Here is a 19,982-nt window from a genome sequence, read left to right as displayed (position 1 = left end):
GTATTCCATCTTTACCCAGTCCTCTATCAAGGGACACTTTGGTTGTTTCTATGTCTTGGCCACTGTGAATAATGCTGCAATGAACACGGGGGTGCATGCATCTTTGCATAACAATGTTGTCAAGTTTTTTGGATAGATATCCAGTAGGGGGATTGCTGGGTCATATGATAGCTCTATTCTTAATTTTTTGAGGAACTGCCATATTGTCTTCCATAATGGATGTAACAGTACACAGTCCCATCAGCAGCGTATGAGCGTTCCTTTTTCTCTACAACCTCTACAATACCTGTTATTACCTGTCTTGTTGATAACAGCCAATCTAACAGGTGTAAGGTAGTATCTTATTGTAGTTTTGATTTGCATTTCTCTAATATCTAGTGAAGATGAGCATCTTTTCATATATATATTTATTGTTTGTATGTCTTCATGATGATTCATTTTCTGAAATTTCGTTGTTGGCTTATAGGAAAGCAGTAGACTTTTGTATATTAATTTTGTATTCTGCAACTTTACTATATTTGTTTATTGTTTCTAATAGTTTTTCAATGGAGTCTTGGGATTTTCTATATACAGGATCATGTCATCTGCAAAAAGGGATATCTTTACTTCTTCTTTCCTGATATGGATGCCTTTTATTTCTTTCTCTTGCCTGATCTCTCTGGCTAAGATTTCCAGAACTATGTTGAGTAAGAGTGGAGAGAGTGGGCATCCTTGTGGTGTTCCTTATTTTAGAGGCAAAACTTTCAGTTTTTCACTGTTTAGTATGCTATTGACTGGTGGTTTTTCATATATGGCCTTAGTTATGTTGAGGTACTTTCCTTCTATACCCATTTTATTGAGTGTTTTAAACAGTAATGGATACTGTACCTATTGAGTGCCTTTTCTGCATCTATTGATAGGATCATATAATTTTTATCTTTAGTTTTGTTGATATGGTGTATTGCATTGATTGACTGGTATATGTTAAACACTGATATTTTTAAAAAATATTGAAAAAAACCTATTTTGAAACTCTATACAAAGATTTTAAAATCTGTTTGATAATCACTAAATTAAAAAAATAACGTCCTGTGATGCTCAGAAATATAAAAATGTTTTAATTATGTAGAAAAACTTTTGGCCTGACTTGTGGTGGTGCAGCAGATCAAGTGTTGACCTAGAATGCTGAGGTCACTGGTTCAAAATCCTGGGCTTACCCAGTCAAGGCACATATGGGAAGCAACTACTATGAATTGATGCTTCCTGCTTCTCCCCCCTCTTTCTCTCTCACTGTCTGTCTCCTGTATATTTAAAAATAAATAAATAAATAAATAAATAAATAAATATTTTCAATGTCCCTACATACAGGATGGGACAAAAGTAGGTTTACAGTTGTTCTTATGGAAAATAATACAATAATTAATAAATAATAAAATAAGAATAAAGTCTGTGTTTTGAACAGTCACAACTGTAAACCTACTTTTGCCAAACCTTATCTATCATTTTAGAAATCTCAGGGACTAACTAATGCTGGAGCTAAATCAGATAAAATTGAAACTAGATAGGTTTTTCTAAGTTTTAAAATATTTACAGAAGGACAAAAAAATGGATGCCTCTATTTATTATAGAACTTACTTCAGTTAAAATCTGGATGTGTCCTCTGCTGACTGTAGTAGAACAGGCATTACTGAAAGACATGTGGATAGCTCTAGGGTGTTGAGGCAGGAAGAAAGAACATCAGCAGCAAGAACTGCTGGAAATCGGATGGCAAAGGTGGAAGTCAGGAGCTCAAATGACAGTGGGTAGAGGCTTCCCTTTTCCTCACAGTCTTGCCCCACTCCTTCCTCTTAGTGCTAATTAAAAACTAGATGACTTCTTTTTACTATGTCTGCAAATGAGCTTAAAAGCCAAAATTACCCTCAATTTTAGCATCCTTAGGTCTTTCAGTTTCTCGTCTTTTTTATAAGCTTTACTGAGGTATAATTTATATCCCATCTCAAGTCAGCCATTTAGTTCACATCTCTTTTAATTTCTTCTTTTCTCTCAAGAAAAGTCACTTGAATAACATGTTTGGTTCTTTGTAGAAGACAAGTCATTTCTGTGTAGTACACCACTCCCATGTTCCTCTATATTAAAAGGTTAACAGCTCCATAAAACAACATAGACAGCAGGCATAATATTGCCACAAACTGGAAATGGGTCATCTTAACATTTTTAAATTTTATTTTATAATTATGAAATAAGCACATCTTGGAGAATTTACTTAGAGAATTCAGGTAAGATGCAGAAATAATCAATATTGATCACCTATATTACCATTAGTCATAGGTAACCACTCTTCTCAGGTTGTATGTTTTTCTTCCATTTTTGTTTTTCTATTTGTCAGTTTGTGTGTGGTAATATGCAGGGGGGTTGATCATATTTGGATTTCTACAATGGATGTAATAATCTAATGTAATTATTTTTCAGAATATAATTGGCTGTAAACATTCCTTTTTAGCCTGACCAGGCAGTGGTGTAGTGGATAGAGTGTCAGACTGGGATGCGGAGGACCCAGGTTTGAGACCCCGAGGTCACCAGCTTGAGCGTCTGCTCATCTGGTTTGAGCAAAGCTCACCAGCTTGGAGCCAAGATCACTGGTTCAAGCAAGGAGTTACTCAGTCTGCTGTAGCCCCACAGTCAAGGCACATATGAGAAAGCAATCAATGAACAACTAAGGTGTTGCAATGAAAAACTGATTGATGCTTCTCATCTCTCTTCCTTCCTGTCTGTCTGTCCCTATCTATCCCTCTCTCTGACTCTCTCTCTGTTAAAAAAAAAACAATAATAATTCCTTTTTATAGATATGCCATCATTCATTAAATGTTCCTGTGTTGTTGAGTATCTAGACTGTTTCCAACTTTTTGCTATCATAAATAAATCTGCAATGGATATCCTTAAATATTATATCTGTAAGCCTCATTACAATTCTCAATAGGATAAGTTCCTAGATGCTGTATTTAGGAAACTGAGATAATGTCTGTTCACAAGCTTATATTCAAAACAAGTTTTCAAATCTATTTATTTGTATTTGAAAAAGTGTGCTCAAGTTTACTATCTCATCTAGCACCTGTGGTAATGTAACACCATGCTCTGAGTTATTTCTAACCATTTGGTACTACTTTGCATAGCTTCACTAAAAAGTCAGAAAACTTAGCATAAAGTAGGGAGATAATCTCTTTAAATATTTTTTAATCGAAAAAGTAAATCTGGGATGATATCTTAGCAACCTATAAAAACTTATATTACTCAATAAACATGAAGGGATTTTCATTTACTAAGATATTGTGTGTCACATGTATATTATAATATGTCTTTTGCTGTGTGTGTATTTTACAAAGACAGGAAACCTTCCTGGTCATCTTTAAAATAAATGTAAATATGAGTTATGAAACATAATAGAAACTCAATAGAAAAATTATGGAAATAGATCTGCTTTTTTGCAATGTAATAGCTGATCCCCAATATTGATTACTGTCTTGATTTGAAGGGCACATTTAGATGCTATGACACTAAGCAAATCGCCTGCAATATGCACACTCAGAAAAGACACATGAGAGAAGACCCACATTAATCCTCAGGTTTTGTAACAAAGGTAAGTCCTTCTAAAAGAAGCAATTATCAATTAACCAAATCAGAAATAAATTTGAAGGCAATCCATTTAGGTGAAAGATGAGGGGACAGAGACAGAAAGCCTTCCCTGACCATATAAACAAAGAGAAAGGGCTTCCCCAGAAAGCCGTCTGAGGAGATACAGGCTGCTACCACTGACTCCTTCCTCCTCATCACTGTTCCTCAGAACCAAAGCCACACCTACAGCAGGCAGCAAGGTGCACAGTCAGATTCTCCACAGCCCATTTCAAACATATAGATTATACAAGTGTTGAAGCATGACAGTTAATCTTTGATTTTTAAAAAAAAAAAAATTTCAATTTTCTTGTATTTTAATTAGATGGGTGAATGCTACCGCAAAACCGCAACTAATAATAACTGCCTATAGATAATGAAATCATTTCACTTTCTTCCAGTCAACACATGTTTGGAAGAGACATTCAGTAATACCACACACTCTGAATACACCAGAGAAATGATGACTTCACCAAAGAAGGGCTCATATTGCTACCCACACCAGACAGGAAGGCAAAGTATTTTCTTATTCTTTCATTGAAGACAGTCATTATTTCTCAGCTGTTTCTCTGCCTCCTCCCTACCTCACCTCTGAACTCTGAAGGAGCAACCCTGAGTCAGCGGTGCTGATGCAATGCCATATTAAGCCCTTGTGAAGTGGAACAGCCCAAACAAGGTATTAAGGTTGAATGGATCTTGAAGAGATCATCTGCCCCTATAAAGTCTCTCCTCAACTTCTAGGAAAAAAGCTTAAAGCACCTGAATGCTAAAGAAGGCAGTTTATTCATTCAACAATGAGTTTTCTAATTCCCAGTGCAAGGTTCTTCATTAGGTTCAAGAAATATAAGAATAAATAAAACATGATCCGGCTACTAGAGGTCACAATTCAGTGGAAGTCACTTCAGTGCTGTCACCTCAATGTGGTCACCTTCCATACTGTCCCACTGTAATTCTTACTAGACTTTAGAGACTCATCACCTATCTCATCTAGGTCCTCTGTATTTGCATTCTACTCTTATTATTTTGTTACATTTCAAAGTTTGCAATATGATGTTTAAAAGAGGAGTTTTCTACTTTAAATAAAGGCACCTAATGTCATCTCATGTTAGCATGAGGTATATAAATTTTAAATAATATTAACGTATATTTTATGTCTTATATGGGTGTTGTTAGATAGCTTTTGCACAACTTTAAGCTATGATGGATACAACCTCATATAAAATAAGCTCTATTAAAAATTTAATAACCTGACCAGGCAGTGACACAGTGGATAGAGCATCGACCTGGGATGCAGAGGGCCCAGGTTCAAAACCCCAAGGTCGCTGGCTTGAGCACAGGCTCACCAACTTGAGCGTGGGATCATAGACATGACCCCATGGTCACTGGTTTGAGTCCAAGGTCACTCATTCTGCTGTAGTCCCCTGGTCAAAGCACATATGAGAAAGTAATCAATAAACAACTAAAGTGCTACAACGAAGAACTGATGCTTCTCATATCTCTCCCTTCTTGTTTGTCCCTATCTGTCCCTCTCTCTGTCTCTCTTTCTGTCTCTGTCTCTCTCTCTCTCTCAATAAATAAATAAATAAATAAACTAGAAACATGCAAGTCCAGTGAAGGTATGGTAGAAAAAAATGTTTTAAATTTCCTCCTCAGTATATTACATATAGCATTTATTAGAGTCACTAGCTGAAATGAGTAATAATTTTCAAGGTATGTAAGTTAAAAGAGCACAGAGCTCTAGAATAGATTTTTCTTGGTGTATTTACTGATACACCAAATATGATGGACATAGGCACCACTTATTATTAGATATAGATTAGCTACCTTAGAACCTATTCTGTTTTAATGTAGAGATGATCAATTACTAACAGAGAAATAGTGGGCTTTTAATCCCTACTACTATGTTAATCCTAAATGTCATGACCAGAGCATCAAGAAAGTTGAATGGACAGCACAGGGGTAAAATAATAAATAGAAAAAAATAGATTGAGTGATCAGAAAAATAGACTAGGTGAACAAAAAAAGTCCAGAGCACATTCAAAAGCATTGCAAAACTTATGTTTTTAGATCCTAGGTTTTAAAGAATAAGAATTAACAAGCCAATTGATGTTTCAAACAAAAACTAGGTAACCTGAATCCAGAAATCAAATGATCAGACCATAAAGGATTGAGAAAACAATTTCTTCCTGTTTTATAAAGCACTAAAATAAATAATAGGCATGAGAAATACATCTTACTGAAACCAGGCTTTCTATTGTAGAAAAAAAATACTATGAATATATAATATAATAGGCAGTGAGATTTAAGGCTGGAAAAAGCAGGTCAACTGGGTAACATGGTGAAATCATATAATGGAAATAAAATGCATTTGATAAAAAAGCATTGGATGGTCATGGCAAATCCACCACGAACAGACCAGAAATGCAAGCATGAACAGGAAATACAGGCTGTGAAAAACATATATATGTATAAGTTAACATTTATACATGTTAATTTTGTTTTTGAGAATATGAGTAATCATTTATAAGCAAATAAATAACTTAAGACCAATATAATAAATATTAATGGCACCTTGTTCAAATAATCTTAGGTGTTTACAGTGATGCTCACAGTTTTTTACTGAATTACCATGATAATAAAAAAAACCCAGAACAATCTAACTGTCCACCAATCAAGAATTGATTAAATAAATTATAGTATATTCACAGCATTAACACCATGGAGTTGTTAGAAATTGTGTTTTAGAAGAATGCATTTTATGAGAACACATAGAGAGTGTGGAGCTATAAAATACAAACAGTATGTACAGGTGAATAAGTTATATAATATTTAAATTTACATATAGTAAATATAGAATAATTGAAGGCTAGACATAAAATTAACTATGGCTGGCTTTTTCTGGGTGTTTGGGTGTTTTCCCTTTCTTATTGTCCATGTTCTCTAGATTTTTACAGTAACCATATACTACTGACATCAGAGAAAAAAAATCTATAGTCAAACATCCCCTTCTATTTTGATAAAGCTTGTTTGTCGTGGATCAGTGAGGCTTTGCCTACTTGGTAACTCAGGCTCTGGGACAGACTGTGGGGCAGGAATGGGGAGGTGAGAGGAGGCAGAAAGAGAGGAGACTGGGCAAAGGTCTGAGAGAAGGAACCCCTTCACCTAAGTGCCTCTGCCTCTCCTAACCCCTCACAAAGTCAGACTGGTCCAAAAGCGAGTGAGGCGACAGGGACTTATTCAGCAAAAACTGATACACAGCTGTGGGCAAAGGCTGGTATCATCCTGGGAAGCCACAAACCTTAAGTAAAAACTAAGCTTTTATGAAGTTGTTCTCTTTGTGTAAGCCACTTCTTAGATTAATTTATTCATGTTTGTATTAGTCAACTTTGATACTATGTTAGTATTAAAAGTAATCAAAAATTTGCAACAGCATGGATGAACCTGGAGATCATTATGATAAGTAAAATAAGTCAGTCAGAGAAAGACATGTACCATATGATTTCACTCATATGTGGAATCTAATAAACAAAATGAACTAATAAGCAAAATAGAGACAGACTTATACATAGAGAGAAGGCTGACCACTACCAGGGGTGAGGCAGGGGGACTGGGATAGGGAGGTGGAGGGATAGAGCAAAAAAGGACAAAATAAAAGAATACAAAACTTCATAGGCCCAGACCACAGTGTGGTGATTGCCAGGAGGGAGGCAGGTGGAGGAGGGAATGGGGACACAAACATTCGACTTGGGGGGGGGAGGGCTGGGTGATGAACATACAATATGGTATACAGAGATGTGTTGCGGAATTGAGCACCAGAAACCTGTACAGGGGATCCTCGGGTTACAACAAGTCTTGACATACAACGTTTTGAGTTTACGACACTCCCATAAAAATGTAAAAAAAAACCCCAAAAACCTGAAACATGAGTGTTTTGGCTTACGTCATTAGCATCATACTTATGGACCATGTGGGCGAACTAGCTTGGCTGTGCATGGCGGTGGAGTACGTAGTAACGCGGCCTATGAGTGAGGGAGTTGGCATCCCCCAGCATACTTCCCTACGCCATTATGGACTGTTAAAAGTGCAAGTGTTTTGTTTCTGGTTTGTGTTAGGCTAGGGTGTGGTTCAACTTACACCAAAATTTGGCTTACATCACTGTCGTAGAAATAGAACTATGTTGTAATCCAAGGACCCCCGTTTACTTATGTTAATTAGTGTCACCCTCATAAATTCAATTTTTAAAAGGTAACTAAAAATATATTCTTTTAGTTATATCAAAGTTCTAGCTTAATAATCAACTGATTTGTTATTTCTAATTATTTCTAAATTATTGTTAAATATTCACATGCCATGGCCTGCGAAGAACTAACATAACATATTAGCATATAATAACATTTACTAGAGTATTTGCAACATGCTAGGGACTGTGCTCTTTACATGGATTGGCTGGCTTAACAACCCTCTGCTAGAGGTCATTACTATTCCTCCCACTGAAGAGACTGAGGCTCAGAATGATGCGATGATTTGACCAAGGTTGTACAATTAGCAAGTGGCAGAGCTGAGATTTAAATTCTGAAATTCTTACTCTAGCAAGGCCTGTACATTTACACTACTCTATACCATTGACAATAACTGACAAAATTAAGATAAATGACAAATTTAATAAGTCAGGAAGGAATTCTAAGTGGACAGGCCGAGGCTAAAGGGTACAAGACAGAGAACAAGAAGAATAGGGGAAGAATAATAGCATTAGTGATCATGACCATAAAACTGGCATCCTCTCAGGAAGCACCCAGGGCTATAAGGGAGTAAGTTCCACTCCCAAGTTACATGAGCCGTAGATGGTGGAATATAGACTGTTTCCATATCCTACCCCTTGGAGCTTCTCAGTATCCTGTCATCTTGAAAATGACTAACCTTGCTCAAAGGGAGAGGACATACTGTGTTGAGAACCGAGGATGATGTTTGATGGGTGTGTATCTTGATAATATGATGGGAGAAGTGGTGAAAAGAGGTTGGTTGGTCACTTCGTATTTTACGACGAGTAAGTATGAATATTCCAAATTACTCTACTGAATTACCCATTTATCTTGTTTTATATTACAGTGTCTATCATTAAAAGTGTTGCAATAGAGACGCTAGAGTTACGACTGTGAAGGTTCATTCATCATGCTAAAAGGGATGACTTAGTGGACAAAATGTCAGCTTTCACCAACTATGACACTGTATCCAAAGGTTAATAATAACAGGCAAGTGTCCTTGACTCAGCAGCTCGTTTTCTGAATGAAGCTAGTTCTACAAAGTTTACTCAGATGGGTGGAGAGTCCTTTGGACAATGTCTGGGAAAAATTTGCCTATTCGGCCTGAATAATGACAACTACTAGGGCCTGTACAAATGTAGGATTTCTACCAGTTTCCTGGAAGAATGACATATGAGAGAATGAAAGGATTTTTTTTTTTTTTTTTTTTAGTGAAAGAGGGAATAGAACAGGGACAGACAGGAAAGGAGAAAGATGAGAAATACCAACTCGTTGCAGCACCTTAGTTGTGCATTGATTGCTTTATAGTACATTGACTGGGGGTCTTCAGCCAAGCCAGTGACTGCTGAACCAAAGCATTTTCTAACAGTCTTAGAATTGGTGCCCTCTGGCTAGCTTTACCTTCTTCATCGTTAGCCTTACACAAACCAATTAGCCTTCCCCACAACTATAGCAGTACCCCTTTGCCATTGGTTTCATCTTCTGTGGTTTCAGTTACCTGTAGTCAACCCAGATCCAAAAATATTAATAAAAAATTCCAGAAATAAATAATTCATAAGCTTTAAATTGTGCACTGTTCTGAGTAGTGTGATAAAACCTTGTGTGGTCTGCGGGGGATTGTGCTGTCCTGCGCCATACAGCCTGGGACATGAATCACCCCTTTGTCCAGCACATGTACGCTCATATGCTCCCCTCCTTACTCACCTAGGAGTTGTCTTAGTTATCATGGGTACTTAGTTGTCATGGTAATACAACATTTTTGTGCAAGTAACCCTTATTTTACTTAATAATGTCCCAAAGCTCCAGTAGTGATGCTGGCAATGTGAATATGCCAAAAAAGAAGATGTAAAATGCTTCCTTTAAGTGAAAAGGTGAGTATCTTACAATAAGATACTGAAAGAGAGAGACAAGGAGAGAAGGCAAGAGCATACAATCACATAAACTTTTAGTTTATTCTTATGTTGTTAATCTCTTATTGTAATTTATAAATTAATCTTATTTTCATTTTTATATTTTTTATCAAAGTGAGAGGCAGGGAGCCAGAAAAACAGACTTCCCACATGTACCCTGACCAGAATCCACCCCACACAAACATCTGGGGTGATGTTGTGCCCATTTGGGTCGCCGCTCCATTGCTTGGCAACCAAGCTATTTTGACGCTTAAGGTAAGGCATGGAGCCCTCCTCAGAGCCCCAGGGCCAACTTGCTCATTCAAGCCATAGGGGTGGGAGGGGAAGAAAGAGAGAAAAAGAGAAGGAGAAAAGGGAGTAGGAGGGGTGGAGAAGCAGATGGGCGCTTCTCCTGTGTGCCCTGACTGGTAATTGAACCTAGGACTTCCATATGCCAGGCCAATGCTCTACTGCTGAGCCAACTGGTCAGGACTAAATTAATATTTATCACAGGTATGTATGTATAAGAAAAAACATAGAATATAGAGGATTTGGTACTACCTGCAGTTTCAGGAATCCCCTGGGGGTCCTGAAATGTATCCCCACAGACAAGTGGGGCTATTCAATTGTTTAATTCCCTGTATTTTAGCTGTCTATGGTAGTCTCTTTCTTCACCCTTCTCATAATTTCTTAATCTTAACATTTAAACTCAGATCAGTCCACTCATCTACTTAATGATCTAAACTCCTCTTTCATTGTAAACAATATTTCACTTCTATGGTTTTATCAATTACTTTACAATGACAAACAAAATAAAAGAAATTGATCTTTATAAAATTTATATTCTTAAAAATTTATCAGCTAAATTTGTATCCATTTGAAGAAGTCTTTGTTGTAGTTGTAACCTCAAAACCAACGCAGCAAACATTTATTGAGTACCTACAATGTCAGATATTGTTCTAAGTAACAGCAAGAAAAACTCCTGTCCCTGATATAGTCAATGGGAAGGTATTAGACAACTATAAACAAGTGTTAAGCATTATAATCTTGGTACAGCAAAGTGTCCTAGGAGCAGATTAATTCTCTCTGTGAACTCAGAGAGGTAGCTTTGAATAGGGACTTAGAGCCTTTCATTTCTAAAGGCATAGTTTGATGGGATCTGGCTTCTAGATTTGAGATTCTAAATTAGTCTAAATCTTACATTTTGGGGAGATGTTTAAAATGTAAGTGCTATATACTTAAAACTATAAAGTTACAATTATGAGAATTTGAGAAACTGGAGAAGTGAGATAAATATGAACATAAGCTAAATATGATAAATATGAATTTTAGTCATGTCCCAGGATTTCACACATTTCCTCTTTTACTTTTCCTCTGTAAGCCCATTCCAAGATCTCATCACCACACACTGTACTGCCATCTCGGACATTATCAGTGTTTCTGATGTATCACTCCTGACTCCTCCTTCCACTCTCCCTGACTTTTAGATGGGAATGCTTCCATATATGCTAACATTCTAGTTAGGACAACAATCCAGTCCTCCCTGTTCCAGCTAACTCTGCCATTAGATCACTATCTCCTTGTTCAATACCCACTGTTAATTGTATTTGTTTATTTCCTACACAGAATACATGAAGTGATCATTTTAGTTATATATCATTATTATCTAGTTATATAAAATTTCTTTTTTAATATTAATTCATGCCTTCTCTATGATTTCACTGCGATTTACTAATATCTCATACTTTATCCTCAAATTCTCTAGGTGATTAAGGAAGTGAAAACATAGCAAACTTTAAATATTTCTTATAAATTCTCAATATTCTTCCTTGAAATTTCCCACTACAAAAATGTTTATTTCCTCAGGGCTATATACAGAGCTCTGTCTTGTTAGAGACACTGGAGTTGAAATACAAGACAACCACAATAACAGTTTGTACTACCTTCACTCAAAGTGTCTTCTGGCCAGGATTAGATGGTGTGTATCCAACTGGTGGTCTAAAATAGCTTGCACACGGAACTGGCGCCCTCTGCTGGCAAGAGGATACCCTCAGTAGGATGGCTGTGGTAATAAAGCCTCAATACTGTCTCATCACAAAGACCTGAATACCTCCAGGCTCCTATTTTGTTAATTTTATATAGAATGAATCCTTCGTTTCCCTTTTTTCACGTATTTTCCTTTTCCTGTCTTATTTTTTAACACCTTTGACACAGTGCAGCTTTAGGCCTTTATAAAGGAGCATACAGTGAGTCTATGGGAGAAACTCAAGCATGACTTAAGTTGATGCTTGTGACATATGGTTTGATTTAATCACACAGAAAGTCAGTGGTTCTTGAAAGAGGATTGTGATTACACATTTGTCAATTCTCATAACAAGAAAAACATAAACACGAATGTATACTGGGGATTTGTCCCACTGGAAGAAAATAGACATTCAGTATTATAATAGATAAATGGAAACTAAGATCAATTGTGAAATATTCTTTATAAGTTGTTAATATTAGAGTCAATTTAATAGCATCTTTTAAAAATAATGTAAATTTTATTTTGTCTAAAGTTAGAGATGGACAAAGATGACCACTCAATTCTTCTCTCCTCACCAAATTCTAAGTCTTGTATATGAATTCAAGTACTTCTCAGAAGAAGTCACTATATCATTTATCTTCCATGGTCCTCTTAGTTGATGTAGAAGTGTTGTACCTAATGTTGATCTGTGGTCTGACAAAGTTTACTGCCTTTCCAAATATCTGTCTTCTGTCAATCCAGTTTAAAATGTTGCATTTGGCATATCACCTGCATATAATTTCTTAGAAAAACAGCAATGTGGTTAACAGCTTACTGATGACTTCTAAAATGGGATTATTTCTATTTTTACTCTACAAAAAGGCAAAGTAGTACTCCATCTAAATTTATCACATATATATTTTGAGTTCCATAAAACATCCTATACTAGAATAAGAAAGTGAATTAAATTTGGTTGACACTAATTTAAACTATCCTTATTCTCCATTAAACTCAATTTCTTATTAAACTTTTACTCTTCCTTCATAGTTTGTAAATACTCAGCAATTCAAACAGAAAGTCTAGAAATTACCAGAACATCTAATTGACAAACAACATTTAAAAGGCTCTCATTCAAGCCTTTGTTAAAGCAAGAAGAGTCACAATGTCTATACTGTAGAAATACTCTGTGGCAAGAGTAAAGGTAGAGGTAAAGGGTAGAATCATCTTGTATTTTCAAATGTAAAACAAATTAGGAAAAAACCTAGATTCATTAAATACAAGTGTAATAACTGTTTCCACTCTTGCCTTTCCAATGTCAATTCTTCTTCACCCAGTGGAAGTCATCTTTTAGAAACAAAAGGCAGGCCCTGCCGATGTCCTGCTCTCAGCCATCTTAGCTTATGTCAAAGTTTTTACCATGGCCTGTAAGGTCCAACATGTGCTAGCCACGGCCATCCCACCGACAGCGTTTCCTACCAGCATCCCATAAGTCATTCATGTTGAGAAGCAATCATGTCTGCCAGAGGAATTGGCAAAGTACACATCTGTTCCTGTGTTTAATCTGTCATTCCAAATGCTGTTCAGGTTTTCTATAAGTGACAAATGCTAACATAGGCACAATAATAAACCAAGATGATGGCTGCCAACAGACAGAATCCAGCTGATGGAATTTAATCATACATATCCCTAACTCTCCGATAAAGGAATTCTTACAGACATATCAGCAATTAGGACAGGAATTACTCTGCTAGTGATATTCCACCAAATAACACCCACTAAAGACTTACCTGCAGCTACTATGATAATATCTGCCAGCTGCGTATGGATCTTCAGTTGTTCTTTGGGGGTGTATCTGTGAGCTATTGTCACGGTGGCATCACCTGGAATGCAGAAGAACTTCCATTAATAACTACTTAGCTTTTACATTCTAAGCATTAAAAAACTGCTTTGAAATGATTAATCACTTTAAAAATTAAAGCTAGATAAGAAAATGTAGATCACCCATATTATTGTACCCTTCCACTGAGCACTGGGAAAGCAAGTAAGACCAGAGGAGGGTAAGTGCTGACCACCAGGGGAGAGCTATCAGTAGGATCCTAGAAACCCAGCATTTGAAAGTTCTGTATTGACAAGTGAATACACAGACACAGCAGTCACACATCAGCTTGATAATAAGATATATAAATATTGAAAACAGCAAGGTAAATGCACTAGGCAACGTATTGTGACAGCACAGGATAGAAATTAATTCTCCCTCATCTTGGCAGGTGCCCCCTCTTGAGGAGACAACAAAAAAGAGTTCCTAAAAGAGGTAATATACTTTATTAAGACAAAAGCATAAGTAGGTGTACACTAACCAGTGAAGAAAGAAAAAGGCATCCCAAGCCAAAAGAATGCCAGGAAAAAATGACCGACTTTAAAATTATGTGTTTAGGAAATGATGAAAAAGTCTAGGCTTTAACAGAAAGTACTCACACATGCTTTAATAAAGTGGTGTATGAATAAGAGAGGCTAGCAGACAGAGGGACCCCAGTGGTTAGAGTGAGAGCCAAGGAAGAGGGGTGAGAGAAAGGCGGAGATGAGTGCAAAGGGAGGATTTCTGGCGTGAACACGGTTGTAGGAGACAGTCTCTTCTCTCTCCCCTTCTTGGATAACATACAACTAGAAAACTGTACAAGCTCTATTAGAAAAACTAGAGGATAAATTTTCCACAGAATCTAACAACATGTGGTTCCCCAGGAGCAGCAGAGTTAGTTCATACCATACAGGGAGAAAGGCAGCAGAGAATAACAAGACAGCCAACCACAACGGATCTCTGAAGATAACTGCAAAAATAGACTTCCTGAAGGTAAAAGATTCCCATGAAAATGCAAACATCTGTAGCTGATAAAACAGGAGAAAAGGCTGAGGAAGCCCTCTTGGAGCCAGTGTAGTTCACAGTAGGTGGTGGCACAAAGACTCACACAGGGGAGCCATTTCAGCAGAAAGGCAGTCCTTTGCCTCTGTGAAGGTGGTGAAGGAGGAATCTGAAAGCTGCCCTCTCCCTCCTCTACACCCCTTAGAGAAGTATCTTGCCAACAGCAGATCCAAGAAATCCAATTCGTTCAGGAATAAGTAATTTATAAAAACATTTGACAAAGCATTGAAAGTATACTATATAAGGTTAAACCCAAAAGGACATGGGTGATGATAGAACTGTTCAGATTTTACTGGTATTTTAGATGACTCTATGCCTTTGTTATGGAACTATATACCAAAAAGAGTGAATTTTAATATATGCAATTTCTTAAGTAAATGAAAGGATACATTTAAAGTGGCAGACTCAAGAAAAAGGCAAAAGAAAAAATTTAAAGAATTTACCAACGTACCAATAAGCTCAACAGCAAAATGTTGTTATGAAAAAGTTTAATATTATGATCAAACGTTATGTCAAAAATGTTTTAAATAAGAACCTAAAGTCACAAAAACTGGGGGAAAAGACTTGAATCCATACAAATTGACTTACAATGGTCAATGCTGACACACATTGCAATAAAATAGCTGAATTTTAAAGATTAAAAAAGAATCCTATAATAAACAAGGTAAAAATTCAAAGTTTTACATTTAACTTCAGAAACAGCAGAGCAATACCTGTAAGAGACTTGTACAAAGAAATTGGGAGTCAAGGATTTTTCTGTCCTTCAAGATTAAAGGATGCAAATAATTTTGAAATTGTACAAACTCTGGGAATATTGTTCCCGTGAGTTTTTCCCAAGGAACATGATAAAAGAAAAAAAATACTGAGATGACTTTCAATCAACATCAAAATATCTTCTGGGTAACTCCACTTCCCTTGTTATTTACTTCTAAGTAAGTTTGACTAGAGAGAACCATGTGAAATATCAAAGTCATATTTAAACTTGATGGATCAGTTTCTGACCATGCTGACATCAAACCATGGAATGGTTTTCAGTAAACTCGATAACGATAGCAAAAGAGAGGTGAATCAAGGTACTTAACAGCAAATGTTTTCAAATAATGTCTCTGCCTCTTGACACCTGTTCCTGGTCCTGAGAGCTAGCTATTCTGTGTTAAAATAAAAAACAAATGTAGCCTGACTGGTGGTGATGCAGTAAATAGAGCATGAACCTGGGTTGCTGAGGTCCCAGGTTCTAAACCCTGAGGTCACTGCCTTGAGCAAGGGTTTATCCAGCTTGAGTTCAGGCTCACCAGCTTGAGTGTAGGATTGCCATCTTGAGCATGGGATCAAAGATATCCCATGGTTGCTAGCTTGAAGCCCAAGGTCACTGGCTTGAGCAAGGGGTCACTGACTCAGCTGGGGCATCCCCATCAAAGGCACTATAAGAAGCAATCATTTGACCCTGGCTGGATGGATCTGTGGTAGAGCATCAGACTGGTATATGCATCTCTCAGGTTTAATTCCCAGTCAGGGCACACAGACCATCTGCTTCTCCACCCCTCCCCAACCCTTTTCCTCTCTCTCTCTTCCTGTCCCACAGCAATGGCTCAATTGGTTTGAGTGAGTTGGCCTTGGGCACTGAGAATGGCTCCGTGGCCTCAGCCTCAGGTGCTAAAAAAAAAAAAAGGCTTCATTGCTTAGCAACAGAATGGTGGCCCCATATGGGCAGAGCATCACCATCTAGTGGGCTTGCCGGGTGGATCCTGGTTGGGGCACATGTGGGAGTCTGTCTCTCTGCCTCCCCTCCTCTCACTAAAAAAAAAAAAAAAAAAAAAAGCAATCAATGTACAAATACATTGCTGCGACTATGAGTTGGTGCTTCTCATCTCTCTCCCTCCCTCCTTCCTCTCTCTCTCTCTCTCTCTCTCTCTCTCTGACACACACACACACACACACACACACAAATGGAGACAAAACCAGAAAACCAGTTTAGTCATATAAGCAAAGCTTAATTAATTTCTTTACCAAGGCTAATTTGACCTGGATCATATCTTGCTTATGCCTCTGAAAATCATAAGCAAACCTTGAACTGTTTCCTAAGGTTGATATGAGGCAACCATTAACTAATTCCTTATTCTTTAAGAAAATTCTAATATTGAAATCAATCACTGTGAAGAATAAATACTCCCTGCTTTCTCACTAATGCAAGCTGCTTTATAACAATGTACCTCTGCACCTCATTCCATGTTCTGATTTGAGAGCTCTCAGTTTGTAAACTATTTTATGGTGTGTACACAATAAATTTTTTTACTGATTACTACTTTAGTGACTGACTGGCCTCACTTCTGTTAGGCTGAACTTGTGACACCTGCTAACTATATTCTTATTTAACCTCTCTTACTTGACATTGTGAAAATTCTTGTCATTCTTATTTTCAGTTCTGGTATCTCACTACTTTTCTTCAATGGATCCTTTAACTTGTTGCACATAATCCTTTCTACCTCCTTAGTTTTTTCCTGAGGATAGCTAATACTAACAAGTTGCAACAGCTACTCCATAGAATGATGCATATAAATGACCTTCAAATAATTTTTTTTCTCTGCTCAGTTTTATCTCCTTATTGCTCATATGATAACAGCCCTGAAAAAAGCCTGATTTTTCCAACTATTACACAGGCACAGATTTTAAATTTTTTATAAGCAGAGTCTTTAGCAACTGCATTGTGCCCAGTACATCCCATCACGTTTATAAGATATAGCAAGAATAAAAGACTGAGAACCTATCTCCTAGAATCTTAGTTCTGTTCAAAGGTATTAATTAACTGCCGGGCAAGGTACACTTCTTACTGTGTAAAAGTCCACAGTCAATCAAGAATTGTCTACATGGAGCCACCTGAGTTCTCTAGACTATCATGACCTCTGTAATTCATGCAAAATTGTAGATTGTAGCAAAGAGTTGTTGACAACTAAGAGAGTGCCAATTTGAAGAAAATAATATTTGCTATTTAAAAATAAATGGAACAGGCCCTGGCTGGGTGGCTCAGTGTATAAAGCATTGACCCAGAGCACGAGAGGTTGCAGGTTTGACCCCCAGTCAGGACATGTATGAGACACAATCAATGAGTACACAACCAGATGGAACAATTAAGTGAAACTGCGAGTTTATGCTTCTCTTTCTCTCTCTCACTCTCTCTCTTTCTATCTCTCTCTTTCTCTCTTTCTCTTCCTCCCCTGTTCTCACCCTTTCTCTCTCTCTCTAAAATCAATGGAAAAAAAATTTTTAAGAGCTAGAACAAATGATAAAATATACTTTATTTTAGAGTATCAACTTTTTTGTTAGTATTGCCTAAATGAGTTTACTTTGGTGGACATTTCCAGTTCATGCCCTACCAATATTTATTCAATTATCAAGAAATAATCCCAGAACCATGCTAAGCAATGGAGATCCATAATTTTCTATTTTCATGTGAAAGCTAGATATGTAAATCAGAATAATAATACAGTGTGATAGGTTCCATACTAAAAGAAGGTATAGTGTTGCACAGACCATTGTTATCTACTGTGGCTGACTGTGAACAGTTAAAGGTCTTAGAGAAGACAGATTTTAAAAATTATATTTTACTTTAAGATATTATTTATTGATTTTAGAGAGAGGAGTGAGGAGAGTGAAAAGCAGCAAGTCATAGTAGTTGCTGTGCCTCGACCAGGAAAGCCCAGGGTTTTGAATGAGCGACCTCAGCATTGCAGATTGACACTTTATCCACGGTGCCACCACAGGTCAGAGAAGACAAATTTTGATGTAAGTAGAAATTTGTTTTGTTTCTACTTCAATCTCTCTATGCATTTCCCTCCCATCTTTTCCCACTGATAAGTGGTTTTCCATAAAAACATGAGAAGGGCATATTATTTAGCCCAGACTGTTAGAAACTTCTTCCTTACAAGAGCCAAAGTCTACCATTTTGCAACGTTTATCATGATTATAGATCTATCTTCAACGGCAACAGAAAACAAGTCTCAACATCCTTTTCCATAAGGCAAAGCTTCAAAAACCTTCTTGTACCTGCATCAGCAGATAAAGCAAAACGGCAAACCCAATACGAGCTGGAATCTCATATGTGGGGTTTTCCTTTGTCACTTTCTCTAGATAAGGAAAAACTGAGTCATCTCAACACACTGACTCATACCATGGTCTGGTTTAAAAGGAAAAATTATTGAGAAAACTGCAGGAAGGAAAACACATTCCTCATTAACAAAATAGCCCTTAGTGGATCTCAATACTGCACTCTCTTGCCTCTGAATTTCATGTACTGTACGTTATCTATTCCAATGTCAGCTGTTTTTTCTGTATTAAATTGTTCAAATGATTTTGGATATTGTTACAAAGCACTCAGATCCAAGCCTTCTTCATGCTTTAAATGGGCCAAGCTTTAATACCTTTGTATCTGGTCAAGACCTGGCTGGTTTGATTTGCTATTTATCAGTCCTTCAGTTGTCTTCCCTACACTTTGAGCCAATCATCTCACTGATATATATATATATATATATATATATATATATATCCACACACACACACACAAACATACATATACACATATATATATACACACACACACAAACATACATATACACATATATATATACACACACACACAAACATACATATACACATATACACACACACAAACATACATATACACATATACACACACACACACACACACACACATATTTACTTACTGATTTTAGTGAGAGCAGAAGAGCAGGGGTGGGGGGTAGAAAGAGAGACATGAACATGGATCTGTTCCTGTATGTGCCCTGACCAGGGATCAAACCAACAGCCTCTGTGCTTCAGGATAATGCTCTAAGCAAATGAGCCATCTGACCAGTGCCCAGCTGTCTCACTTTTAACTAGTCAAATATTGTTTCAAGTTTACTTTTTTAAAACATCTGGAGTTCCTTTGAGAGAAAGAGTATTAGGGAGGACTGACTGAATCCTGACCACCAGTGTCTGTAGATATTTTAAAAACCTGCCCAAATTTGGCCAAAAATTTAGATCATGGATACATTTATTCAAGAAGGACATTATTCAAATGAGCAAATACACATATAATAAAATTTCACATAGTAATAAGTTCTACGAAGGAAAGAGTGCAGAGTAAGTGAATAGAGTAATAGCATGGGTGGTATTTTGATCAGATCTTATTAGTGGAGATGGTAAGATCATGATGGCTAATGGATAAGACACAGGGTGTGAGAGAAAAAGAGAAGTCAAGGATAGCCTAAGCA

The 19,982-nt window shown here is 36.9% G+C and overlaps 1 protein-coding gene across 2 annotated transcripts in view; it reads right to left on the bottom strand.

Annotated features, from left to right (window-relative positions):
- MTHFD2L (methylenetetrahydrofolate dehydrogenase (NADP+ dependent) 2 like) overlaps positions 1-19,982 on the bottom strand; it is a 103,621-nt gene that overhangs the window by 44,030 nt on the left and 39,609 nt on the right. For both annotated transcript variants that reach the window (XM_066385591.1, XM_066385592.1), the window contains exon 6: positions 13,586-13,678. In XM_066385591.1, coding sequence (XP_066241688.1) covers positions 13,586-13,678 — 93 coding nt within the window. The remainder of the gene's footprint in view (positions 1-13,585; positions 13,679-19,982) is intronic.

The sequence above is a fragment of the Saccopteryx leptura genome, chromosome 5 (genome assembly GCF_036850995.1).
Source record: "Saccopteryx leptura isolate mSacLep1 chromosome 5, mSacLep1_pri_phased_curated, whole genome shotgun sequence".
NCBI classification, from domain to species: domain Eukaryota; kingdom Metazoa; phylum Chordata; class Mammalia; order Chiroptera; family Emballonuridae; genus Saccopteryx; species Saccopteryx leptura.
This window is presented reverse-complemented; position numbering and strand designations above follow the sequence as displayed.